Source organism: Barbus barbus (genome assembly GCF_936440315.1).
Source record: "Barbus barbus genome assembly, chromosome: 35".
NCBI lineage: Eukaryota > Metazoa > Chordata > Actinopteri > Cypriniformes > Cyprinidae > Barbus > Barbus barbus.
Genome location: NC_136763.1, coordinates 4,643,618 through 4,671,146, shown reverse-complemented (window position 1 = coordinate 4,671,146; position 27,529 = coordinate 4,643,618). Strand labels below are relative to the sequence as shown.

General features: G+C 35.2%; 1 protein-coding gene across 1 annotated transcript in view; it reads left to right on the top strand.

The window, feature by feature from the left end:
* LOC306855434 (ephrin type-A receptor 8-like) overlaps positions 1-24,931 on the top strand; it is a gene marked incomplete at its 5' end in the record, with an annotated part of 80,500 nt that extends 55,569 nt beyond the window's left edge. The window contains 14 exons of the mRNA XM_079394158.1: positions 9,783-9,938; positions 10,904-11,365; positions 13,422-13,546; positions 14,310-14,472; positions 16,002-16,107; positions 17,211-17,278; positions 17,462-17,587; positions 17,869-18,054; positions 19,286-19,347; positions 19,469-19,678; positions 19,790-19,939; positions 21,076-21,266; positions 21,772-21,927; positions 24,249-24,931. Coding sequence (XP_079250284.1) covers positions 9,783-9,938; positions 10,904-11,365; positions 13,422-13,546; positions 14,310-14,472; positions 16,002-16,107; positions 17,211-17,278; positions 17,462-17,587; positions 17,869-18,054; positions 19,286-19,347; positions 19,469-19,678; positions 19,790-19,939; positions 21,076-21,266; positions 21,772-21,927; positions 24,249-24,363 — 2,276 coding nt within the window. The 3' untranslated portion in view covers positions 24,364-24,931. The remainder of the gene's footprint in view (positions 1-9,782; positions 9,939-10,903; positions 11,366-13,421; positions 13,547-14,309; positions 14,473-16,001; positions 16,108-17,210; positions 17,279-17,461; positions 17,588-17,868; positions 18,055-19,285; positions 19,348-19,468; positions 19,679-19,789; positions 19,940-21,075; positions 21,267-21,771; positions 21,928-24,248) is intronic.
* Positions 24,932-27,529: the final 2,598 nt, after the last annotated feature.

The following is a 27,529-nucleotide window of genomic DNA, read 5'->3' as shown; positions in this document are numbered from 1 at the left end:
TCAGGTAGATTAAACGACTTCATTAGCTTTATGCTACAGCAAGTGTGCGATGTAGCCACCGGACAGAAGCAGTGGTCCGAGGTACAGGGCTTCCCTGCTGGGAGTCGACTGTCAAGGATCGTACAGCGCGTGCAGATGCATCTCGTTAGCAAGAGTTTCAACGATTGAGCAAATTATTATCTTGCTGTAAACTGATTTAACTTTGTAAATCAGTTTGGACTAGTTTATAGCATTTTAAATGGCCAGTGCTGGTCTGTTTAATATTTATAAAAAAATAAATTAATAAAAAAGCATAAGGTGGTTTGTTGGTCTTAAAAGGTCTGATTTAAAGGGCTACTTCAACCAAAAATGCTAATTCTATTCGAGTTTCTTTCTTCTGTTTAACACACAAGAAGATATTTTGGTAACCATATAGTTGGTGGTTGCCTTTGATTTTCATAGTATGGGAAAAAAATAAATAAATCTGTGGCTTCCAGCAACTTTTTGGTTACCAACATTCTTCAGAATATCTTCTTTTGTGTTCAACTCATACAGGTTTGGAACAACATGAGGGTAAATAAATAAGAAATGTCCTTTTGGGTTGAACTATCCCTTTAATAGTTTTATAGGGGTTTGGAGCAGACCGGGAGATCAGCTAGCTAAAATCAGTTAAGACCTGCAAACCACCTTAGGCTGGATTAAGCAGTTCACAGCAGGTTTACTGGAACACGTTTTACCATGCAATGGTCAATTTTGAGATATTAGGCTGGCTTTTCATTGCATGTTTTTTCAGACCAAATGAAAACATGCAAAAGAGACTTTTAATTATTTTATTGCACTTTATGTATTTGCATCTTTAAATTTTAATTGCAGTACCTTTAAAAGCAATTTCCTCTAAATGAGTCAGAAATCTTCACAGTAGTACTTACATCCATCAAACTTTACAGTTTTATTCTGTATTTTTGTAACAGGGAGAACGAGACGAGAGACGTGCAGATCCATTTGCAAGCTTTATTATACAGAGACGTGGTCAAAGCACAGGCAGGGTCAAAACACCAGCAAACAGGTATGGCACAGACGTGAAACAAGAATAATCCAAACCAGGCGCGAGCCAGTCAACGGCGAACGTTACCCAGAGGGCTTGACAAGAGGGGCAATCCAGAAACAAGCACAAACAGAGTCAAAATGGCGAGACAACAGTAGATCCAGGAAACACAGGCTAGAAAATCAGAAACAGGTTCTGTATCGCAGCTAAAACGAGGAGAGTAATAAATGAGAACAATACTGGAACTGAACAGAAACACAGAATGGCTCGGTAAGGCAGCTAACACTAGGAGAGTGCTATACGCAGAACAATACTCGGCCATCTGTGAAAGGAAGTCCATGGTTTATGTAGTGTCAAGTCAAGTCACCTTTATTTTTATAGCGCTTTTAACAATACAGATTGTGTCAAAGCACTTAACAGTATCAAATTGGAGGATAGAGTGTCAGTAATGTATAAAAATAAGATTAAACACTCAATTTTCAGTTAAGGCATTTCATTATCGAATTCAGAGATGTCATTGCCTAGATCAGTTTAATTTAAATCTCTAAGTATCTGTGAAATCAAATTGATGATAATCACTAGAAATTAAGGGTGTGTGATTGTGTGATAGTTCTCAGCTGTGAGCGTGTGATTAGTGAAATGGCTGCTGGGAAATGTAGTTCGGGGTAAATGTGAAACAGTCTGTGCAATGTGAGAGTCAATGTGATGGAGGAGTAACCTCTGGTGGCGAGCGAATGGAAGTCCATGGACCTGATTCATGACAATTGCGAAGGTTTTTATACCTTGTAATATAAAAATATCTTATTGCAATCAATCAATCGGGGAAGAATGGTAATTTCTATTAGTAAAAAAAAACAAAAAAATTTATTCACCTGGGGTTTTTTGCTTTAAAGGAATAGAAAATTACTTGAAAATGTACTCTGTCTCAGGCCATCTAAGATGTAGATGACTTCATTCATTACATAATTTGCTCACCAATGGATCCTCTGCAGTGAATGGGTGCCGTCAGAATGAGAGTCCAAACAGCTGATTAAAAAAAAATACAAATCACAATAATGCACAAGTAACAATTCCAGTCCAACAATTAATGTCTCGTGAAGTTAAAAGTTGCATGTTTGTAAGAAACTAAAGTTTGTAACTTCAAACTTGTCTGAATCAGGAGAGAAATAGGCACACATATGTTGGTATATTTTGATGTGAGAGGACAACTCATCTACCTCTTGGATGGCCATTTTCATTTTTGAGTGAACTATTCCTTTAAAATGGATTTTGTTTCCATTAACCCAACTTGACCGGTCAAAACTAGCATAAATTAAACAAAAGCATGTCTTTTACTAGTCTTTTCAGCTCATCCAGGTTTTTTTCTTTAGTCGGCAGAAAGGATGTTAAATGTTCAGAAATAAATTTGAAAGGAAGTTCTAACAAATCATTTGAATTCTGTTTAATCATTTATTCATGTCTTTTTCCATTTCATGGGCAGTGGAGTCTATCTGCGCAATCACGAGGATTCTCCAAGTCAATAAAGTCACCAGCCGCATATATCCTTCTACTGTTAATGACTCTTCAAGGTCGCCCCCAATTTAGACAAGTTGGTCTCCATCTATCAAGCACTTAGAAACAGGCACCACTTTTCTTGAGTAAATTGATCTGATAGCAATTACCCTCCTGCGCTTGAAAAGTTTAAGATGAGATCTTTGGAGGACACTGCCTAACCACAACTACAGACAATAAGATTAAGGGCCAAAATAGAAAACAGAAGCAAAATTGGATGCACGTCCACACGGAACCACACACACACATATATCTATATGTATATTAATGCAAGTATTTGAGAGTAAACTAGATAATAGACTCCTCTGCCCTCGTGCTCTATGCCACACAGTGTAGTTAATATCAGATTGTGAGACACAAACAATTAACTCCTTACGGCCCTCTTATATATCCATTAAAAGCCTCCCTCTGGGATAAACAGACATTTTTACACATGGCCGGTTTCGAATTAGGCTGCTTTCTTCAGGCCAGCACAAGCCATTTTCACAAATTAAGATATGCTTGTGTGTCAAAGGTATATGGTTATTTTGTGCATAGGGGGGTTGTGTTTGTGGGCTTTATAACTCATGCACTTCTTCTTCTTATAGCCTTGGGATCATTTAAAGTAATAGTTCAATGAAAGTTTTGTCCTTATTTAGCCCTATATCACTCCAAACCTACATTATTTCCTTTTTTATACACGCACATATACACATAAATTTAAGATTTATGTATTTGAATTGCATGCTAACTTTATTTCTATTTGGCCATATTGACACAAACCGAAAAAAATGAATGTTATGCATATACTGCAAAAAAAAAAGTTATTTAAGTTATAAATAAAACTAAGTTTTCTACTCTTTCTAATTTAATTTGTCACATTTAATTAATTTTCTGTAATTATTTGTGAAATTTACTAACAATATCTAAGTATAAAATTGTTTCTATGCCATTTCCATTCCATTTCAACAGATAAGAAACATTTGCAACTATTTGACTATTTAAAATATTAATATTTCCAAAATGCATTTGGTTAATAAAAAATAATAATATTTAAATTAAATAAAAAATTGGTTAATTGTGAAAAAAAATACATTTAGTTAAAATGTATGAACAATATGGCTAGCAATAAGCAATATTCAATTAGCTAAAATGTATGAGATTTATATAAATGTGATTTATTGATGATAAATATATGAACCCGGTTATTGTGCATTCAGATTCAAAATATGTATCAAAAAAAGTTTATTAGTTTATGTTAAAACTGTCTAATCCAAATGGGTATGCAAATTTGAATGCATAAATCCTAAATTTAGGCCTAAAGATTGTTTGATGCGTATGTGAATGTTGCATAGCCTGCCCCAGAGTTCATCTTAAGAGATTAGAATTGTCTTTTGATAGTAAATGAGAGAGAGACCAGAGTTGGGTGTTTTTCAAGTGGTTCTCTGTGTTGTTTTGATTAAAACATAATTCTATTAAAATAATATGTGGTCTGAATGACACAAGGGTGGATTGAAAAATGTACATTTTTAGGTGCACTGTGCCTTTAAATCCACAGAGGAGATGTTTAGCAAAACCGCAGACGTTATTATGACTGAAGTCTAATTATGACTGAAGTCTAATATGCAGGTAAATCCTTGTATTGTAATGCAAAATACGATCCATGCTGTTTGAAATCAAAGACCTATCAAAAGGTCATGTCTGTATTGGCTGTTATTGTACTCTTGGTTCTGCTTGAATTTCATGCATGAATTGGCATTTTGATAGTCAAAGCCAAAGCTTGAAGGCCCAAATGCTTGCGAGCAATTCATCTTCTCCCCTTCTTATCCGTCCTTATTTATTTCTTTATTTATTTTTACCCTCTGGTTGTTCGATCTTGAGACTCGTTCCCTTGTGGTTTGAGGGCCAGTCGGCATTAGGTCTTATCGTGGCCGCACGGCTTCGGGATCTGGACGGTGCCAGTCATGCTCGGTATCGCTGCTGCTGCTGAGATTTTTGCCTGGGGACGGATTGGCCGACTCCAAATGTCACTAACCTTGATTAATGTCACCCCTAAAAGTGCTGTCATGAAAAAAAATGGCAGAAGCTTATGCTTTATTATTTGAGAGAAATAATACAGCAGGTGCACAACCTGTGCAAAATCTTTGCTTTTTGATAATGTGCATCGCAATGCAGCTTCCTCTTCAGTCCGTCCAGAAGGAAACTCGGTTGCAGAAATGGGTTTTTCAGAAATCAGCTTCATGGTAAATGCTCCAGAGAGAATTGTTTTTTAATGATAACATTCAGACAGTTCAAGGATTTTAGTCTTGGCACGAGCGTGATCTGACGTGCCTCAGAGGAGCATTTCTTGCCTTGGGTTTGAGATGTAATGAATTCAGTTTATTCTAAACGTTTAAAGTAAATTAAAATATGGATTTGGATGTACATGCACAGTGCCATTCAAAAGTTTGTGTATATTATTTTTTTTAATACTTTTATTCAGCAGGGATGCATTAATTGATCAAAAGTGACAGTAAATATATTTATAGTGGTAGAAAAAAAATATTTTCAAATAAATCCTGTCCTTTTGAACATCAAAAAATTTTTTTTTTTTTTTTTTTTTACAAAAATATTAAGTAGCACAACTGTTTTCAACATTGATAATAAATAAGAAATTTATATTAGCATATTAGAATGATTTCTGAAAGATCATGTGACACTGTACAGTAACATTACAGGCCTTCATGCATCTTTAAAATGGTAAACCGCTGTGCTGCACGTATGGCTGGTCCAAATCTAAATCAGGACAGTGAGTACCAGACAAATGACACTAACATGAGTGTGCTGGATGCGTCCGGACCCTGAGCAATCAGTAACCCCTTCACTGGAGAGGGGGACGTTTACAGCACGTGTGTTTGGAGGGCCTGTGATGGAGTGCCCCATTTCCAGCTATGATTTCACTGACAGAATCATTCATCACTCATTCATCACAATCCTCCCAGCTCATTAGCAGCTGTTGTTTGGCTCCCATTAGAGTTCTGAGCTGTTTGCGAGCATGAAGAGTGTTTCCATGTGTGTTTTTGTATGTATTCAAGGATACTCATTGTGAGTCTCTTAAAGAGACAGTTTGCCCAAACTAAAATCCTGTCATTATTTACTCACCCTCGTGTCACTGCTTTTGTGTTCCACAGAAGAGAGAAAGTTTGAAACAACATGAGGGTTAGTATACAGTATGATGAGAGAATTTTCATTTTGGGTGAACTATATGCCTTTAAAATTATATAGTCAACTCTAAATTTGGAAATTCACAATTTTAGAGCCATAATACCACATACATCTTGTAGTCTTTGGCCAAAAAGTTTATTTTAAAATGTCTATAAATATTATTATTCTAAATGATTATTATTATTATTGTTGTTTTTGCAATGTTTTTTTTTTTTGGACAACATTTTTAATTTATGTGGTTTTTATTGTATTTCAGCAGTATAATTGTGGACATGTTAGCAAATGCGTTACGTTATATTATAATATACACTCACCTAAAGGATTATTAGGAACACCTGTTCAATTTCTCATTAATGCAATTATCTAATCAACCAATCACATGGCAGTTGCTTCAATGCATTTAGGGGTGTGGTCCTGGTCAAGACAATCTCCTGAACTCCAAACTGAATGTCAGAATGGGAAAGAAAGGTGATTTAAGCAATTTTGAGCGTGGCATGGTTGTTGGTGCCAGACAGGCCGGTCTGAGTATTTCACAATCTGCTCAGTTAGTGGGATTTTCACGCACAACCATTTCTAGGGTTTACAAAGAATGGTGTGAAAAGGGAAAAACATCCAGTATGCGGCAGTCCTGTGGGCGAAAATGCCTGGTTGATATTAGAGGTCAGAGGAGAATGGGCCGACTGATTCAAGCTGATAGAAGAGCAACTTTGACTGAAATAACCACTCGTTACAACCGAGGTATGCAGCAAAGCATTTGTGAAGCCACAACACGCACAACCTTGAAGCGGATGGGCTACAACAGCAGAAGACCCCACCGGGTACCACTCATCTCCACTACAAATAGGAAAAAGAGGCTACAATTTGCACGAGCTCACCAAAATTGGACGGTTGAAGACTGGAAAAATGTTGCCTGGTCTGATGAGTCTCGATTTCTGTTGAGACATTCAGATGGTAGAGTCAGAATTTGGCATAAACAGAATGAGAACATGGATCCATCATGCCTTGTTACCACTGTGCAGGCTGGTGGTGGTGGTGTAATGGTGTGGGGGATGTTTTCTTGGCACATTTTAGGCCCCTTAGTGCCAATTGGGCATCGTTTAAATGCCACGGCCTACCTGAGCATTGTTTCTGACCATGTCCATCCCTTTATGACCACCATGTACCCATCCTCTGATGGCTACTTCCAGCAGGATAATGCACCATGTCACAAAGCACGAATCATTTCAAATTGGTTTCTTGAACATGACAATGAGTTCACTGTACTAAAATGGCCCCCACAGTCACCAGATCTCAACCCAATAGAGCATCTTTGGGATGTGGTGGAACGGGAGCTTCGTGCCCTGGATGTGCATCCCACAAATCTCCATCAACTGCAAGATGCTATCCTATCAATATGGGCCAACATTTCTAAAGAATGCTTTCAGCACCTTGTTGAATCAATGCCACGTAGAATTAAGGCAGTTCTGAAGGCGAAAGGGGGTCAAACACAGTATTAGTATGGTGTTCCTAATAATCCTTTAGGTGAGTGTATTATATTATATGTGGCAGTCGTGGCTTAATGGATAGAGAGCTGGACTTGTAACCTGAAGGTCGTGGGTTCGAGTCTCAGGTCCGGCAGGGATTGTAGGTGAGCGAGTGAATAACCAACACTCTCTCCACCCTCAATACCATGACTGAGGTGAGACCCTTGAGCAAGGCACCGGACCCCCAACTACTCCCTGGGCGCCGCAGCACTGGCTGCCCACTGCTCCGGGTGTATGTTCACTGCTGTGTGTTCACTTGGATGGGTTATATGCAGAGCACAAATTCTGAGTATGGATCACCATACTTGGCCACACACCACTTCCCTTTCCTTATTATGTTTTTCTAATCTTAAAACCTAATTCAGTAGTTCTCTATCAATCTTATGATTATTTCATGTTGAATTGTAATTATGAAATATGTAATTCCAACACTGTTTTCGACACTTACTGTGGAAAGGTGCCCATTCACAATAATTTAGTTGAACGTGTGAGGTTACACTATGGTAAATAAAAACATTTTGTTCATGACAATGTTTAAATCACCTTGTTCTCCAACAAGACCTTGCTTAGTCTGGTCATGAAAAACACCTTGCTGGTTATTCTTTTCAACTATATTTATTTAACCATCTATGCAAAGAGTAAAAATCAAGGTCAGCATACAATGGCTGTAAATATTCATTCAAATTCATTGTAATGCAAATGTGGATGCGAGGAGAACGGTGCTCTGACAGGTGCTGACAAACCAAGCAGTGTGCCAATGTGCAAAAAAAAAAACAGAACACAGCAGCCCTAATGTAGCGTATGTAAACACCGGAGTCTCTTCTCACCCTTCGTGTTTTTTTTCAACCCTTATCTGCTTTGAAAAGTGAGTTACTAAGTAGAAAGACTCTTAAAAGCATGATTTCAGCCCAAAACAGAAAAGGTCATCATGATTAAGTCACGTCTGTCTGTCGGTGTGTATGTCGAATGTGCGCTTCTGATTGCGTTGCCAGAGGTATTCTGTCAAAAACTTCAAAGAGCATAGACGTCACTGTACTCCATGAGCGTACGCCCCCAATGTTTATCGTGACCTGCTTTTCAACTCAGGAGCTTTTCAAAAAAACATCAAGGGAGGGAAGGATTAATCGCATCAAGCAAAAAGAAAAAAAAAACAGACAAGGATAAATACTGCAAGAAGGAATACTTTTTGGACTCCCTGTGGTTTCTGTCAGTGGAGATAAAGAACTTGCTATCACTCTGTTAATTCTCGATTTTTCCCCTCCCCAAAGCTCAGATTCCTCACCCATGTACTTGTTGTCCTCACTTGAACATTTGTTTTGCAAACTCTGAACCGCTATACTTGAGAGAGACTGTGTCGCGCTGCTTGTTCACAGCCTGTTGCATTTCATTTTGATCAAATAATGTTCAAAATGGTGTTTGCAAACCATTTTTACTTCCATAATGTTATGTATTTCTGGGTTAAACAGGATATTCAATGAGAAATCATGTACACTCTTAAAAATAAAGGTTCATAAAGGAGGAAACCTATTTCCCTAAATGAAGTAAAAATTGTAAAAAGCAATTGCGACACTTTCTCACAATTCTCCATTTTTTTCAAGTTTATATCTTGCAATTCTGACTTTATTTCTAGTTTTTAGTTTTAGTGTAAAAACATTTTAATAGTCTTTTGCAAAGAAGGTTCCATGGATATTAAAGGTTCTTTATTGAAAAACAGACGTCTATTAAAAAACTTATTTAACCAAAAATTGGTTGAATTGTGAAAAACCTCCTGATGAATGCATATTTAAAGGATTAGTTCACTTCTAGAATGAAAAATTCCTGGTAATTTACTCACCCATGTCATCCAAGATGTTCATGTCTTTCTTCAGTCAAAAAGAAATTAAGGTTTTTGAAGAAAACATTCCAGGACTTTTCTCCATATAGTGGACTTCAATGGTGGCCAGCGGGTAGAAGGTCCAAATTTCAATGCAGCTTTAAAGGGCTGTACACGATCCCAGCCGAGGAATAAGGTCTTATCTAACAAAACGTTTTCAACATGATCATGTAATGCGTGAGGTCTAGCTCGTGCAAGATGAGCATTGGTGGTTAAAAAGTATATACATTTTTATTTTTTTATAGAAAATGACCGATCTATTCACTAGATAAGACCCTTCCTCATCTAGGATCACGCAGAGCACTTTGAAGCTCCAATGAAACTGTAATTTGGACCTTCAACCCGTTGGTCCCCGTTGAAGTCCACTATATGGAGAAAAGTCCTGGAATGTTTTCTTTAAAAACCTTAATTTCTTTTCGACTGAAGAAAGACAGACATGAACATTTTGGATGGCATGGGGGTGAGTAAATTATCAGGAAATTTTCATTCTGGAAGTGAACAAATCCTTTAAACCAGGAACAGAAAATCTGTAATTTTGATTTTATGTTGACTTTAATTTTTTTTATGAATATCTAAGTGGCAAAGAAGCAGATTGTGGATTGTGCTGAGTTGTTTGTGTTTCTATTAGCATGTGAGGTGGGTTTCTACAAGCCCGTGGCAGGAGATCAGCTCTGTGGGAAATGTCCACTCCACAGTCACTCTGAGACACGAGCAGCTCTAACCTGCCCATGTGATGCCAACTTCTACCGTTCCTCTACAGATTCATCTGCTTCTCCCTGCACAAGTGAGTCTTCATGTTTGCAAATCATTAGATCAAGAAATCTAATAACTTAACATTTCTTTAGAGACCGTGGCCTAGAAAAGTATTTGGAAATCCACATCTGGACGTCGATGCATAATATATATAATCTATAAAACATTTCAGATGTTGCAGGATGTACCACAGGTGTAGATTATTGGATTAACTATGTACTTTTTATTTGATTTGATTTTATATATTATATAGATGTCATATTATATACGTAATTTTGATCAGCCTGATCAAAGAAACAAAATGAAATAAATAGATCATATAAAATTAAGTAAAATAAAAAAATATTTTTATCTTATATTATGTTTGTTATTTTTTTATACATTATATAAATGTTTTATCATTTTAATATTTTTTATCAGCATGTCTGGTCAAAGAAATAAAATGATATAAAATAGAAAAGATGAAATTAAGCATATATCTCCTTTTATTTTTATTTATATTTCCTTTTATTTTATACAATATATAAATGTCTTATTATATAAATAATTTTGATCAGCATGCCTGATAAAATAAATAAGATGAAATAAAATAGATGAGATAAAAATTAAGTAGAATTAAAAAATATTTTCTTTCCTATTTTTTATTTAATTTAATTTATTTTTAATTTATTTGAAGTTTATATTTTACATAACAAATGTGTTCTTGTCGAATCTGTAAAACAAATGTAAATATTTTCAAATATTAGAAATAATAGTATTTTTTAAAACTGCTTTAAGATTCCAAATACTTTCTGGTACCAAAATTCTAACTTTTTTTTTACTTTTAGTGAGTGGAAAATTCATAAGGCAAGATTACTTGTTGAACCGGGGTTGTGTGGTTACTGAAGTGCAAATTCAATCATTCTCTTTTGATCAGCTAGCCTGATAACCACCAATTCCCTCAACCTCACTAATTAACCTATAATTAAGAACTGTCTAACTTCACCTTCCCCGCAGGACCTCCGTCAGCTCCAGTAAACATCATCTCATCTGTGAACGGCACCTCGGTCAGTCTGGAGTGGGGTTCACCTCTGGACACAGGAGGCCGCAGTGATGTCATCTATGACGTTCTTTGCCAGAAGTGTGACAAAGACGGGGCGCAGTGTGAGGACTGTCGGGTGGGTGCCGGAGGGGGTAACGGGGTGGGGAACGGCAATGGGGGTGTTGCAGACACCAATGGAGCTGTTAGCGGGACAGTTGGAGGAGGAATCATGAATGGGGTGGTGGTGTCCCGGACAGGAGTGGCCCTAGTGCGTTTTATCCCTCAGCAGACAGGACTTACAGAACCATGGGTGACGGCGCTGAATCTTGCCGCTCACAGTAACTACACCTTCCGTATTGTTGCTCTAAATGCAGTCACACACCTGAGCAACGAGCTGCCACAGTCTGTGACGGTCAATATCACCACAAACCAGGCAGGTAGGAGACACTACTGGCTCATTAAAATTTTATTCCATTAATTATTCGCATAATTCCTAAAACACTGCTGCTTGAAATTCAAGATCTTACTAGCCTATGAGGTCTAGTCAAGTCTAGGCTTTAGCTTACTCACCTAGTCAAAACCTAGCTGACTAGTCCATGGTGTGTTTTTGAAACTTGGTCAACATCAGTCAAATTTTTCTAAAAAGGTTCAAATAGGCCCCACCAGCTAGTAATCTAACTTATTAACCACCTAAACTAATTTGAACCTGCTAATGACCATATTGACCAGTTTTAAATAGAATAGACAATGTAATCTAACAAGGCTGATCTCAGCCAAACCAGCTATAGTAATCTAATTGATGAACCTCCTTTTTAGAACTACCTTAAATGACCAGTTTTGAACAGCTTAATCTAGGTGGTCTTCCAGTCCTAACCAGGTTGACCTTCACTAAACCAGCTATTCATCTAATTTATCTACCAGCTAGACAAGTTTGAACTAGCCAAAGATCATGAATAACCAGTTTTGAACAGCTTAGTCAAGGTTGTCTACCAGTTTTAAGGTACCAGTTTAGTTTAGGGACCAGTTTAGACATCAGCCCTAACAACGTTGAACCTAAAGTAGTTTGAACCAGCTAATAAGCATAAATCACTAGTTTTCAAACCGTCTAAGAACAGCTAGAAAGCTCTAAAGCTGGTATGAATAAACAGTTTTGAACCGCTTAATCAAGGTTGTCTACCAGTCCTAACCAGAATGACCTATGGTCCATGAGCAAACTAGTCTAGCTGACTACCCTGTTGAAAAAAACAACAACAGCATATGCTAGTTAGGTATGTTTTGAAGCATGGTAGTTGGTTTGAGCTGGTCCTAGCAACTAGGTTTTGTTCAGAACCACCTCATAACCTGCCTGTAACCAGCTCATGACCAATTAAGGACCAGCTCAACTCAGCTGACATGCTTCAAAACAAACCTAACCAGCATATGCTGTTTTTTTTTTTCACCTAACCACCTAAACTAGTTTAAATCACATAATGCCTATAATTAGCAAGTTTTAAACAATTTAGTTTAGGTACCAGTTTAGGCATCAGCCCTAAGCAGGTTGACCTCTGCTCCATCAGCAAGCCAGTCTAGCTGCCCATCCTCCTAAACTAGTCTGAACCAGCTAAGAAGCATAAATAACTAGTTTTGAAATCATCTAAAACAGCTAGAAAATCATCTAAAGCTGGGATAAATAACCAGTTTTGAACAGCTTAGTCAAGGTTGTCTGCCAGTCCTAACCAGAATGACTTATGGCCTGTCAGCAAGCTGGTCTAGCTGATGAACCACCTAAACTAGTTTGAACCACCTAACAGTTTTGTTTAGGTACCAGTTTAGGCACCAGCCCTAACAAGGTTAACCTCTGGCCATCAGCAAACCAGTCTATCTGATCATCTGAAGGTGGTCTGCTAACCCTAAACACATTAATCTCAATTCCACCAGCTAGTCTAGATGATCGACAACTAGTTTGAACCAACTAATACGCATAAATAACTCGTTTTGAAACCATCTAAAGCTGGTTTGAAAAACAGTTTTGAACAGCTTAGTCAAGGTTGTCTACCAGTCCTAACCAGGATGACCCATGTTCCATCAGCAAGCTAGTCTTGCCGATTAACCACCTAAACTAGTTTGAATCACATTATGACTATAAATAGCCAGTTTTAAACAGTTTAGCTTAGGTATAAGTTTAGGCACCAGACCTAACCAGGTTGACCTCTGGCCATCAGCAAACTAGACTAGTTGATCATCTAAAGGTAATCTGCTAATCCTAAACACATTAATCTTGACTCCACAAGCAAGCACACTTACTAATCAACCACCTAAACTATCTTTAACTAGCTAATAAATATAAATAACCAGTTCTGATCAGCTAGAAGCTAGTAATATGTATTTTCCAGCAAGAATAATACAGTACATTTTATTGTTCCTCATATAATATCAATAATAATAAATATTATTTTTGTTGTAGATTGAATCGGTTGTTTTACTAAAGGGCCCTTCATGTCTTTGTTTTCACAGCTCCGTCTCAAGTGATGGCCATCCGACAAGAAAACGCCAGTCAGACCAGCGTCACTCTTTTCTGGCACGAACCAGCGCAACCCAATGGAGTCATATTAGAATATGACATCAAATATTATGAAAAGGTAATTTCTTTATCCTAGTGATTACACTCCAGGTCCCAAAAGAATGATATTTATTCATTAACTGAGAAGGTCTCATCACCGAATGGCTTAACCGGTTAATGAAGGGTCACATTTTATAGACTAGCCTGGAGTCAGATATCTCAGTTTAACCACTTGGTTTATTGGCAGCTCAGGCTAATTGAAAGGAAATTACCAACCAATAGTGCTCTCAGACTGATTTGGCGAGATTATTTAAAGTGACATTGAAGGCAAACACTGTGAGCCCTGCCAAACACTGGAGGGAAGTTAATTGTCGCGTGAGCTGGGAGCTTTGATGCCTAATGGCACAAAAGCGATCTCAGCTGTGACAGAGAATTAGTATACAGTGCCTAGTCAACAATGCCGCTATGTAAATATGATTTATGTGCATTCCCTGTTTGCCAAGCCGCTGCCCGTGTGCTGATTCCTGGGGAATGATGATTAACAAAGACCACACTGTGGTTTTTGATGGATATACGGTGATGGTCGTCTCCTCAAGGGACAGAGGAGCATCAAAGACTTTTTAACAAAGCGGAATGCTTCGGAGGGGACAGAGTTCACGGACGCAGTGGGGTGAAGCAGAGAATGCTAACAGATTAGTGAGCACTTCAGTTTAATCGGTCCAATCCTCCAGCCTGGGTCTCAAAACAATGATTTTGTCAGGTCCTGGTGTGAATTCAATGACCTTAAATGGAATCTTTATTTGAACATAACCACTCATTGACTTATTGGCCCATTTTCACAGGAGAATGAGCAGCAAAGTTATGCTACGCTGAAGTCAAAGAACACCAGCGCTAAAGTGTCAGGTCTGAAGCCCGGCACGAGCTACATCTTCCAGATTCGGGCCAGAACCTCGGCTGGTTCTGGACGATTCAGCCAGTCAGTGGAGATACAGACCGGCAAAGCCCGTGAGTGTTAAATTATTACTAGTGCTACGGACATGAATAATACTTAAATCATGTGGAGTGTTGAGGAGAGACGTGCCATTATTTTTCAAAAGTGATTGGACAATTGGATTTTCACCAGAGAGAGTGATGTTGTTAATGTAAATAAAACACAAGGAGAAAACAAAAGATTGTGATGTTTTTTGTTCTTTTACATATTTATATATATGTATGTTTATATATGTATACACATATATAATATATATGTGTTTATATATATAAACACATACAGTATATATATATATATATAAACACATACAGTATATATATATATATATATATATATATATATGAATCTATCTGTATATATAATTTGAAAAGTGATTATTTATTAACTTAATAATTATGTGTTTAATATTTTTATGCGTAAACCTGACAAATGAAAACTTGAAATAATGAGTAAGAAAGAGTGAGTTATAATAAAAATTAAGTCAAATTCTACTGAAATAAACAGGAAATCAAATAAAATACATTTAATTTAATTTTGGTACATTTAATCTCTTCCTAACCAGCGTTATTTGTTTTTGTACTTATTTATATTTGTTTACGATTATTTTTCATTTAATATATTTTAATGTTTTAATCTTCAAGAATCGGCTAAAAACACATCTCTTCCATCATTATTTGACCCTCTATCTCTAGCAAAATTTATTCTAATTCTATAATTTTTTTAAACTTGCTACTTTTAGACTTGCACTGTATTCATTTACTAACTGCTTGTTTTCTTAAAAAAAAAAAACTAAATCTAGCTTTTCTAATCTTTTTGTATTCTATCTATTTGTTTTCTTTTTATTTATTATACAATTAACAAAAGCAAAAAAGGCCTCTAACACTAGCATGCTCTATTCTTTTTCTATTCTATCTGTTTTCTTTTTATTTATTACATAATAAAAAAAACCTTGCTACGTGTACTGTGTTAAGCTAACTGAGACTTGTTATATATATATCATTGCTCTTTTGTTGATTTTGGTTGCTTCCATTGTCCTCGTTTGTAAGTCGCTTTGGATAAAATGACTAAATGTAAATATATTCACGTATAAATTAATTACTATTTTTAATATAATTTTTAAATTATATTTTTTGTAATATTTAAAAAAATATGAATTTTATATAAATATATATAAAAAAATATGTTTTGGCATGAATATATATTGGAAGAATGAGCTTTAATATAATGTCAGAATTGTATTTATAATTATTATATGGTATATTTGTGTTAATAAAATCCTAGTATCTCTCATTAATCTCAAAGTGTCTCAAATCAGTGTCCTGTATATGGCATCTCTATGGCACTAAAAATGATCTGAAAAATAAAAATACATTATACCTTCAGTTTGCATATTCGTGATGCACCTTACACTGATGGTTTCACATGTTGTACACAAAAATGCCATTTCTGGCCGAAAGTCTCCTGGAGTGAGAAAAGTGGTGATGATTCAGAGCGTTTAATGACTCGTTTGTGTTGATATTTGGGTTCTGTTTTTCTTCACCAGCTCCCCTGCGAAATACCAACATGACGATTATCTGGATCTGCATGGCTTCGGTAACAGGACTGGTGACATTTCTGGCCGTTGCCATCTGCAGAAAACGGCAAGAGGAGTACTTTGAATTGCCTATATTCATTTTCCCAGCTTTATTCTCTTACAAATGTTAAAGGGATAAATACATTCTGCCATCATTTACTCACTCTCACATCTTCCAAACCTGTATGACTTTCTTTCTTTATTTGTTTCTGTGACTGAATCGCTGACTGAATGAACTGAATTGTTGAATTATTCTGAACTGAAGCAAATGATTCATTAAAAAAATTATTTGACTCAAAATAATGATTCATTCACAAATAAAACATCATAAATGTGCCAAGAAGAGTAGGGGTGGATGTTTAGATTTTAGATCATACAGGTTTAGAACAATATGAGTGTGAATACTAATGTAATTTTGGGTGAATCATTCATTTAAGAGAATATTCTTGCCAGCTTCTTCTTGAAATAATCCCACTCAAACCCCTCTATGACTCACTCTGTAATTATCTATGAAAGAGGGGCTATATTTAGGTACACCCTGAAACGCATACCTCACGATGGAAATGTGATTTAATTGATTTTGGACTAATAAGACTCCATATAAAAAGAAAGAGCTGCAAAATATCATGAAACTCCTGAAGCATTGTGAAAGATCCGAAGTAATGTTTGCGTAAGTTTGAATATTTTGTTGTAAAGTTCTAATGTATTTCATACTTGCTATCTTATGCTCAGTGGTTTTGTTTTATGCCATTGTTTCTGATTTAATCATTTCTTTCATCATTTCAAAAACTTTTTTGGTTCGAAAAACAAATGTTCGGTATGATTCATCTCAGAGCTGCTTGATTTGGATCATGACTTGAACTCTCTATTGAAGAAGTTTCTGGAATCTCAGTGGAGAAAATGGAAAGTGGGTGGTTTCTGTTGCTTTTTGATGACAGCAATTTACTTCAATGAACAGACACTTTCTCAGTTTGTTTGATATCTATAAGGCAGTGGATTAAGACACAGAGGACGTTTGTTATCCTCATGTGAAGCAAAAATGTCTTGAAGTTCTTTGTTAATTAAGCATTGAGTTAATTAAGTTTTACATGCTTTATTATTAGCATGTGGGTTGTATATCATAAGGCCCATTAAAAAACCCCACAATATTTCTGTTTCTTCTTCTGGTTTGCGTTACAGACGTTGTGGGTACAGCAAAGCTTTCCAGGACTCAGACGAGGAGAAAATGCACTACCAAAATGGCCATGGTACGAGAGACACTCTTTTCCCCCATGATTTCTCTTTTAATGAATTTTAGGCAGGAAACTATTGCTTTTTTGGTCCAATATCTTGCTGTAGCTGCTGTCTGGGCCCTACAGAGATTGTGGCTGTGACTGAAAATTGCTTTCATGCTGCAATATGTGACCAAATGCTAATTCTGTTTATTCTAGTATCATTTCCAGAAGCCAGATTTTATATTGATCCCCACACATATGAGGACCCCTGCCAGGCTGTCCACGAATTTGCCAGAGAAATTGAAGCGTCCAGGATCAAAATAGAGAAAATCATCGGTTCAGGTACAGCTGTCCTCATTGACTGCGTGAAATACACCTGGGCATCTGGGGAATACATGAGAAATTCTTGGAACAAGATGCTTATATATATTTGCAGGTGCTAAAAAAATGTATTTAAAAATGCTAATATCTTGTGAGAAGCACTGTGTTTATTCGTATCAGTTTAGTATTAATGTTAAAGATATCATGTGAATTTCATTGTGATGGTTGAAAGTGTTTGAATTTTAAATCCAGCATGAGTGGACACTGTCCAGTGTCTAATCTTCTTTTCTGGCACACTTCAGGAGAGTTTGGGGAAGTGTGTTATGGCCGGATGAAGCTCCCGGGGAAACGTGATATCCCGGTGGCTCTGAAGACTCTTAAAGCCGGCTACACCGAGAAACAGAGGAGAGATTTCCTGGGAGAAGCCAGCATCATGGCACAGTTCGATCACCCCAACGTCATCCACCTGGAGGGAGTCGTTACCCGCAGTAAGCACTTTACAAGACTGTCAGTGAAGTGCACTTATTATTGTCAAATATTTGAAATACATTATTTTGTGTTCAAAAATATTCCATACCATTTATATAGCAGAATGTTTACTCTACATCTCAAACACATTATTGGATTTTGATTATTGAATAAAATGTAAATAGATTTTATAAGAATAAAGGTTAACACTTTAGCATATTGACCAATTCTCACTATTAAGTTGGTTATTAGCATGCCTGTTATTAACATGTTGGCTGTTTATTAGTGCTTATAAAGCACATATTCTATTTATATTATGACCATATTCTACATCCCTAATCCTGCCCAATACCTAAACTTAACAACTACCTTACTAACTATTAATAAGTTGCAAAGTAACTAAAAATAAGCAGTCATCATTAATGGTTTGTTAATAGCGAGAACTGGACCTTAAAATAAATTGTGACCAACATATATAATATAATTTTTATACTAACTCAGTTTTTGTTATTGATTTAAAAGTTTAATTAGTAAAAAGTTTTAAAATATTTAATATAATTCTATAATATACAATTACTAAAAATTGAATAATCTACAAATAATATTCATGTTAAAATTAGAAATCCTTTTTATATACACATTTTAATATAAATTTTATAAGAATTATATATATATATATATATATATATACTTTTTGTTTTTCAAATCAGTGTATCTTTTTACCAAATTAATTTAAAATATATTATACATATATAATATGTATAAAAATAACAAACTAAATTTTTTTATATCATTTATAAGATATTAAATGCAATAGTATATACCATTAATAGCTAATTTTAGAATATTTTGTATTACATTTTCTTATTAGAATAAGATATAGTATATGTTATAATATATATATGTGTGTGTGTGTTTAAAATATAAAATATTATATTTATGCTGCATATATATTCTAAATAATTTTTTTATATATATTTATTCTCACAAACTCAAGCCAGTTTATCTGTGTGTATTTGCTTGCTTTATTTCGTAAGTAGTCTACCCGTTGAAGTTGATAATAGACCACTTCACCTCACACTGGGGTCCTGATCACCCTGTCAAGGTTTATTTTACAATAACAATCGGATAAATGTACATCACTACTTCACCCAGTAAATAATTCACCCACAGTTGGGTATAAAAAGAAAAGAAAACCTCTTGATTCACACTTGCATCACCTCTCCAATCTCTTGACATCTTTCTACCAAGGCAAACCGGTAATGATCATCACAGAGTACATGGAGAACGGCTCTTTGGACTCTTTCCTGAGGGTGTGTAAACATGTTTGTGTTTGTTCTCGTATATCTCTGTAGTTTCGCATTGCCTTCCTGTGAGCTGAAGCTAAACTTCACAGATTTCTCTCCCTCTTCTGGTTTTCTTCCCTCGAAACAGAGACATGACGGTCAGTTCACCATGATTCAGCTGGTTGGGATTCTGCGTGGCATAGCAGCTGGCATGACTTACTTGGCTGATCTGGGGTACGTCCACCGGGACCTGGCTGCCAGGAATGTTCTGGTAAACAGTAATCTGGTGTGCAAGATTTCAGACTTCGGTCTGTCACGCGTGCTGGAGGACGACCCTGACGCAGCCTACACCACCAGCGTGAGTTTGTGAATCCGGGAACATACTCTACAATGCTTGGTGTTTTTTCAGTCACGCTTTGGTTGTGTTTTCTCCCTAATTTTGTCGTCTTCTGTCTTCATTGAATTTTAGGGAGGGAAGATCCCGATTCGCTGGACGGCGCCGGAGGCCATCGCCTATCGGAAGTTCTCCTCCTCCAGTGATGTATGGAGTTATGGAGTGGTGATGTGGGAAGTGATGTCATATGGAGAACGGCCATATTGGAACTTGACCAACAGAGATGTGGGTCTAAACTACACTACTGGCTATATGTTCATTATAGTCATTATAGTAAAAAAAAAAAGATTCTAAAACCATGGGGGGGGGGGGGGGGGGTTAGTTTTGTGAAACAAAATAAACTAAGAACTTACGCCTTTAAACTTAAATGTTTTAGACATTTAAAAGAATGCTAAAAAATGTCATTTTAGGTTTATATAAGTTTAAGTTGTACTATATATATATATATATATATATATATATATATATATAGTATAAACTTTCATTTTCAAATTTTAGACGTACAAAAAAAAAGCTAAAAATGACAAAACAAATTACTAAAACTTTAAAATGTAAACGAAACTTTTAAAAGAAAGAACTAATTCAAAAGTAGCAAGTAAATTTATCTTACATTTTTAGAATTGTTGATATTTGTTTATATTTCAGCTATAATTCAAAAATTTTGTAAAATGTATTATTATTATTATTGAAAGTAAGAATGAATTTATATAATTAAATATGAATAAAAACTATAATAGCATCTCAAAGATACTAAAATAACACTTAATAAACTGCAAAAAAACTATATTATCCTATAGTAGTAAAGTAAAGTAGCAAAGTGTTGTAGTAAATTTATCTTACATTTTTAGAATATTTCAACTAAAATTTTAAAATTTTAAATTTTAAAATCATCATCATTATTATTATTAATATTAATATTAATAATGGATGATCCAGAAGTAATATCAGCTGCAATTTATTGCATTTTGACTCATTATTTGATCAGATTTCCAGTTAGAGACATATGTTGATAACATTTGGATTAAACACACACACACACATATATATATATATATATATATATATATATATATATATAATTTTTTTTGTTTTTTTTTAAATGTGCATAATACAATCATGTGATAACAATGTAGTGTACTGCTCTTTGTTAATTATTTATCATTGCACAATGCAGAATGCTGCTTTTTGTAAATAGTAGGTAGGCAGTATTTAGTGTACTTGGCAGTATGCAGCAAGCAGTCTGTGTAATAGTAATATTCCAAATGTAGCGAAACATCAGCCATAGTGGAATCATTTTGGCAAGACAAACAGACAAATCAGTCGAATTGCCCAACTTTTAATCCAGTTTGTTTTTTTTGCAGGTGATCAAGTCCGTAGAGGAGGGCTACCGGCTCCCGGCCCCCATGGGCTGCCCCGGTGCCCTCCACACCCTAATGCTAGACTGCTGGCAGAAAGACCGCAACGAAAGGCCCAGATTCTGCCAGATCGTCACGGTCCTAGACAAGCTGATCCGGAACCCCGAGACCCTCAAGTCATTGGACACATTGTGCAGGTGAGCGGCCAGCAATCGATACGCCTCCTTCGGTGGGATTTATCCGAATGCACTTTGTCTGCGTCAGATACGATCCGTTTTAAAACTCTCGCAAAGTTGACGAGAAAGTTTCATTCGAGTGGCTGGGAATACAGCGGGTCGCAGACGCAAGTGTACATTTTCCAATAAGCTCATCTCAAATAGATGTGTTCGCTGTTAAATAAAAGACCTCTGCGCTATATTGACATTGATCTGCCGAGAACCGAAAAAGAATGCTTCTGCTTTCACAATTGGACTTGTATAAATTGCTCAGCTCGGAGCGCATGTCCTGTCAAGTTGCCGGTGCATATCCAGATGCGCTGATGGGAAGAAATAGGGATTTCATCCCTGTATTAATCTACCCAAACCGGCCAAATCTACAACCCCCCACCCCCTTCTCTATCATTTGAACTCGTATTGATTTTCTGCCCACGCTCACCGCATTTCATAGGTACATCTCGTACATCTCCCCCTGCTCTCATTTCAGACTAAACAGTCCTTTGATGAACAGAAGTATGCCTGATTTCACCAGCTGCAGATCTGTGGACGAGTGGTTGAACACTATTAAGATGGGCCGTTATAAGGACCACTTTGCTGCAGGAGGGTATTTGACTCTAGGACATGTGATGAGCATGAAACAACAGTGAGTTGATTGAGTTCTTACTCTGTAACACCATGGATCGCTCCAGATTGCTAATGCAGAAATGAAGCCTATGAGATGCATCCTCGCAGGGTTCCAGCTGGCTACGTGGATTTTAGCGCCGAGGTAGATGGAGGACAGATTGGAGGTGGCTTTAAGCCTTTGATTGATCGTCATCTCCTCAAGTCAGATGATCAATGAGCACTAGATGCAGTTTCAGGACTGTCTGTCTATTGCCTGTCCAATGGGTCAGTCGATGCTGCCTATTGGTCCAGTTTTAGTGGATTTGTAGCTATTGCAGCCTTCAATCGATAGTTTAAACAGATGATTTCACATTCTCAAACCTCTGCTGCTGATTTGATTCGTTCCAGATGTAAAAATTTTCCTACTTTTTCACAATATTCCAAGTCTTTTGAAAGCTTTATGTGAGGAAAAAAGCTTGGTAATTCAGTGTTGTTACTGTTATCTAATACTAAATTAAAATAGAATATTATAAAATATTAGATGTAAACTTTAGTCTAATGAAAAATGAAAATAAAAAACTTAAATGAAGTATAGAAATATTGCCTTGGCAAATAATTGAAAATAGAGTTAGGAATAAAGTTGAAATATTGAAAAATTAAGGCTACAACTGATATATATATATATTTTAATAAAGAAAATAAAGATAAAAGCTAATTCAAAATATTAATACAATATCCATAATTTATTAATTACTACAATAGCATTCAAATAATAATAAAATAACACTGATTAGTAATTAATTGGAAGCAGTTCTGTGGTTTTTAGGGCTATTTTTTCATATTTTCTCCACATTTCCTTAACTATGCAATGTGTCTTTGCTATCTCCGTTGGTCAATTTTGAACCAAATGCCGTTTTTCTCAACAAAATGCAGCTAGCTTTCTGGAAATCATGTTGTTAAGAGTTTCTTTATTACATGTGGTCATAAAATCAGCCATAATGTCTTCAGGGTTTATGTTGTGTATAAAACGCATTCTTCCTTGACCAGCTGCAACCGTGCTGTTTGCAAATCATTTGTTTGTTTCAAATGTTTTTAATGAATCTTTTAACATAAAAAGCTTATAATTCGAACTGCACAGTTAATTGCATAATTAATCATGTTTATGGTTACAATGGCCGTGATTAACTAATCTTGAAAAGGGTCAATTACAGCAATAGAAAGGTTTGTGTAGCATTTAACGGATCGGATCCAGTAACTATGGAAGATTGTTTCTGCCATGGGATCAATTTAAATATGAAAAAGTAAAAAGGTAATTGTGACTTTTTGTTTCACCTTTCAGAATTTTTTTCTTGCATTTCCGAGTTAAGTCAGAATTGCAATATATAATTTTATAAAAAAATAATTGAGACAAAAATTTGCTGATACTTTTTTAATTAAAAAAAAGCATAAGTGGACTCAGAATTCATAGAATAAATTAAATTCATATAAATTCAGAATGATATGTTTATATCTTGCAATTCTGATTTTTATTTATTTATTTATCTCAGAATTGGTAGTTTATATCTATAGTTAATTTATTGCAAATTCTGACTTTTTCTTGCATTTCTTGCTTTCAGAATAGGAGGGAAATAAGTCGGAATTGTTAGATAAAAAATAGCAAATACCTCTTTTATTTTTTATTGTCTTGCAAAAAATTCAATTAAGGGGTGTAGACTCTAAAATTGTTAATATCTCTTAATTGTTTTTTTTTCTCTCAGAAATGCAAATTTATTCTTGTAATTTTTGCTCTCAAAAACGGAGGGGGAAAAATTTGGAATTTTGTGATTAAAAAGTAAATACCTTTTTTCATTTATATATATATATATATATATATATATATATATATATATATATATGTATGTGCTGTCAAACAATTAATCGCGATAAATCACATACAAAATTTAATATATTTTGTATGTAAATATATGTGTGTGTACTGTGTATATTTATTATGTATATATAAATACACACACACACACATACAGTATATTTTTTGAAAATATTTAGATATATTTATATTATCTATAAATCTATTTAATATACAAATATAACATATTTTTCTTAAATATATACATGCATGTATGTATAATATATTTTTTTCCTGTGGCAGAAACAGGCTTCAATAAATAACAGACATATCTGCATAAAATTTGTCTGTAGCCCACAAATAATGAAAGTTTGTTTTAAGTTCACTGAACATTCCTCAGCTCGTTTGGATGTTTACATTCATAATAAATTCTATGAATCACAATTATGAGGGAAACAAACCATAATCTCCAAAACCAGCATCTAATCACATGTCTTTGTCCACTTCCGTCTCAGCGACATCCAGAGGTTGGGAGTCACATTAATGGGCCATCAGAAGAAGATCATGACCAGCGTCCAGATGATGAGAGCCCAGGTACTGAACCAGAGTGTGCCGTCGGTGCACATATAATCACGGACCTCATCAGAACACAAGTACATATTGATCTGATACGTGTTTGGGTCTTGTGTAACCGGACATGGACTATTGTTACTGGGATAAGGATGGGGTGTTTCTTCTTTGGCGGGACTTTCTGCAATTATCCCTTTTCTCTTTTACTTTCTTTTGTAAATGTTTGGACTGCCTTAAATGCCACATTATTTAAATATTGTTGTACATGGATAAAGATTTTATGAATAATAGAGTCATGAATATGTAAAGAGTGGACCTAGTCATGAATATTAAAAAGATGGAAATGAATATGCATAGTGTACAAGTTTCGACATACCCACCGCAGCAGCACAACGGCCTGGATGAAACTTCACGAGTGCCTCAAGTGCTGAGACATGACGCTGAATAAAAGACGAAACAATGAGACGCCACAGGAGAATGCGTGTTAAGCTACAAGCATATAATCTACGACGAACCGAGACCCTCAAGAGGAAACATTTGGGCTCCTGACAAAAGCTGCAGAGCGCACAAGAATACGGACAAATGCTGAATTAGTCTCTGTTTTGTCTCTGTGGTCATAAAAAGGGAAAAAGGCAATTATGTATGTCATGTGTTTGATTAAACACTCTGAAACTCAACCTGCTGTTATTTATTGTGTGCAGAGCGGCGGCGGATCCCTCTGGAAATGGGAGGAATAAATATGTGTAAATGTTGGTCTGCGGAAAACAGAAACACTTTTAACTTTTCCTCTTGGAATCGGTCTGAATGGAATCTGTGCCGCTGGATTCAGAGCTCAGACCAGTTTTAAAATATTTATTGGTACCCTAAGAAAACAGCGTTTGGGATGTTTTACATCAAATAAATGCGAACACATTAAAGATACAGTAATGAACTTGCGTTGTGCTAAAAGGCATATTGCACATAATTGTATGGATGTTGAAATAGTGGGACTGACTTATTTAAAGTTAACATGAAATCAAAACTGACCCTGTTTACTTGGCTAGATGTTGCTGGTTTATAAATTTATATTTAAATTATTAAATATTCTCTGCCTCTTTCACCAGCTGAAAGGACATTTTCCTCCAACAAGTTTTCATGATTCTATGGAAGCTTGTTTCTAGAAAAATAAATAAAATCTTCGAATTTGCAATTAACGTTTTATCGCTCAATTTTGAATTTTTTTCACGCTTGTAGCTCATAATTCTGACAGAATTGTGAGACAAACTCAGAATTAAAAATGTATATAAAGTCAGCATTGTGAAATATAAGCTCTTTTCTTTGAGAAGGAACGTCGGAATTCCAAGATATAAACTTTGTGAAATAAAAGTGTGAGAGATACCTTTTTTTATTTATTTATGTATTTATTTTTTATCCTGTGGGAGAAAAGATCCCATTCCCTTGTTGAATTTCCTTTCCAGAGAAGTAAAATGGGTCGTGAATGCCATTTCATGTTGACTTTACAAAAACACTGGACCTCATTTAATTTTTGAAAACAGGGTATTGTCTGTATGTTAATCTTTATTTATTAAATTATGATTATTCAGTTTTAATTATTCAATTACCTAATTGTGCATTTGTTTGTAAGACAAAGATTAATGGAGTTAGTTTCCCATGAATCATTTATGTAAATATTAATAAAATAAAATAAAAATATCTCTCTCTCTCTCTGTTTCTTTGAAAAAGAGCAATATCTATATGCAACCTGGAGTGCAAATAAAAACAAAACATATATTGTAATAAATGTAACCAATCAGAGAAGGCATTTAAATGTGGCATGTCATCATCAAAATCAAATCCCCCCCATTCAAAATAATCCATGTCATCACAACAATCAGCACAACATGAGTGAATCTGAGTCATACAGTATTTTACCTCAAATAATTTTAATAATTTATTATTTTCTCCATTGTGACATTGTTGTATTTTTTTTTATCAAATTCATGTATTTTTATTAATTATTATTAATTATGGTAATGCAAAAAAATCAATAAAAAATACTGCGCAAACATTGTTTTAAATTCATAAATATGAATTATCAATTAAATTAATTATGCATTGCAAAAAATCAATTTTTTTAAGTATGCATCTTTTCTTTCTTTCTGTTGATCATATGGTAAATTTTGACACTTCTTGACAGTTTTTGTAGCATTCACCCACAGGTATTTGGTGGAAGATTATCATGCATTATCAGGTGTATGTGCATATTCTGTCCCATCTCTCAGGTCTGAACTGCAAGCCGACAGCACTTCAGTGACAGCAGAGCAATTGCTTTTAATGTCCACTGGGCTTTAGCGCTTTCCTCTGAGAGGTTTCTTCATTACGTTAACATAAAGCTGTGAATTTAATGTCTTAAAAATTATCATGACTACATTGCATATATCAAGACACTGTCAGCTTGCATTGTCACATTATGAAAGTTGTCATCTATGTGGAGACCAAATTTTAGCAACTGTTTTGTCTGTGTTAGCCTTTGCCAAGAGTATAACGTGCCCATTTGGATGGTTCTCTGCACGCCGAAACCATCCATGCGCAAATGTCACCTTGAAACGGATTATACCCAGAATTCATATCAGGTGAATGATCACATTTACAGAACCTGTACATGCACAACAAACGTCATTACACTGCAAAACCAGTCCGAGAATTTAGGTTAAAAAAAATGGCTCAATGTCACTTCAATGCATAAAAATATAAAGTTTTTGCAGGTTTTATGAGATTACATTTCAGACTTTTTAAGACCAAGTTCTCTTTATAAAGAGAATATGAGGAATAAATTGAATGGTATGTCAATATGGTTTTAAATGTAAATGCCTATTAATAGCAACACTTCAGAATTTGAAAATAAAAAAATCAACTCTTCATTACTTTTTAACTCCATTTTAATTAATAAAAAATAAATACATATTAAACTAAAATACTATTTTGTCTTGTTTTCCAGTGAAAATATTTCAAGATCCTTAAATCAAGATACATTTAAGTAAAATTACTTAAAATACAAAGCCTTCTTTTTGAGAAACTGATCAAAATTAAGTGAATTTATCATTAAAACAAGAACAAATACCTGCCAACGGCTTAGAAAAATCAACTTAATTCAAAGAAAAAACTCATTTCATTATTAATTTGCATTTAAAGTAAATGTGTCATAGATATTTTCAAAGATATTTTTTGCAGTACATGCAACATTCAG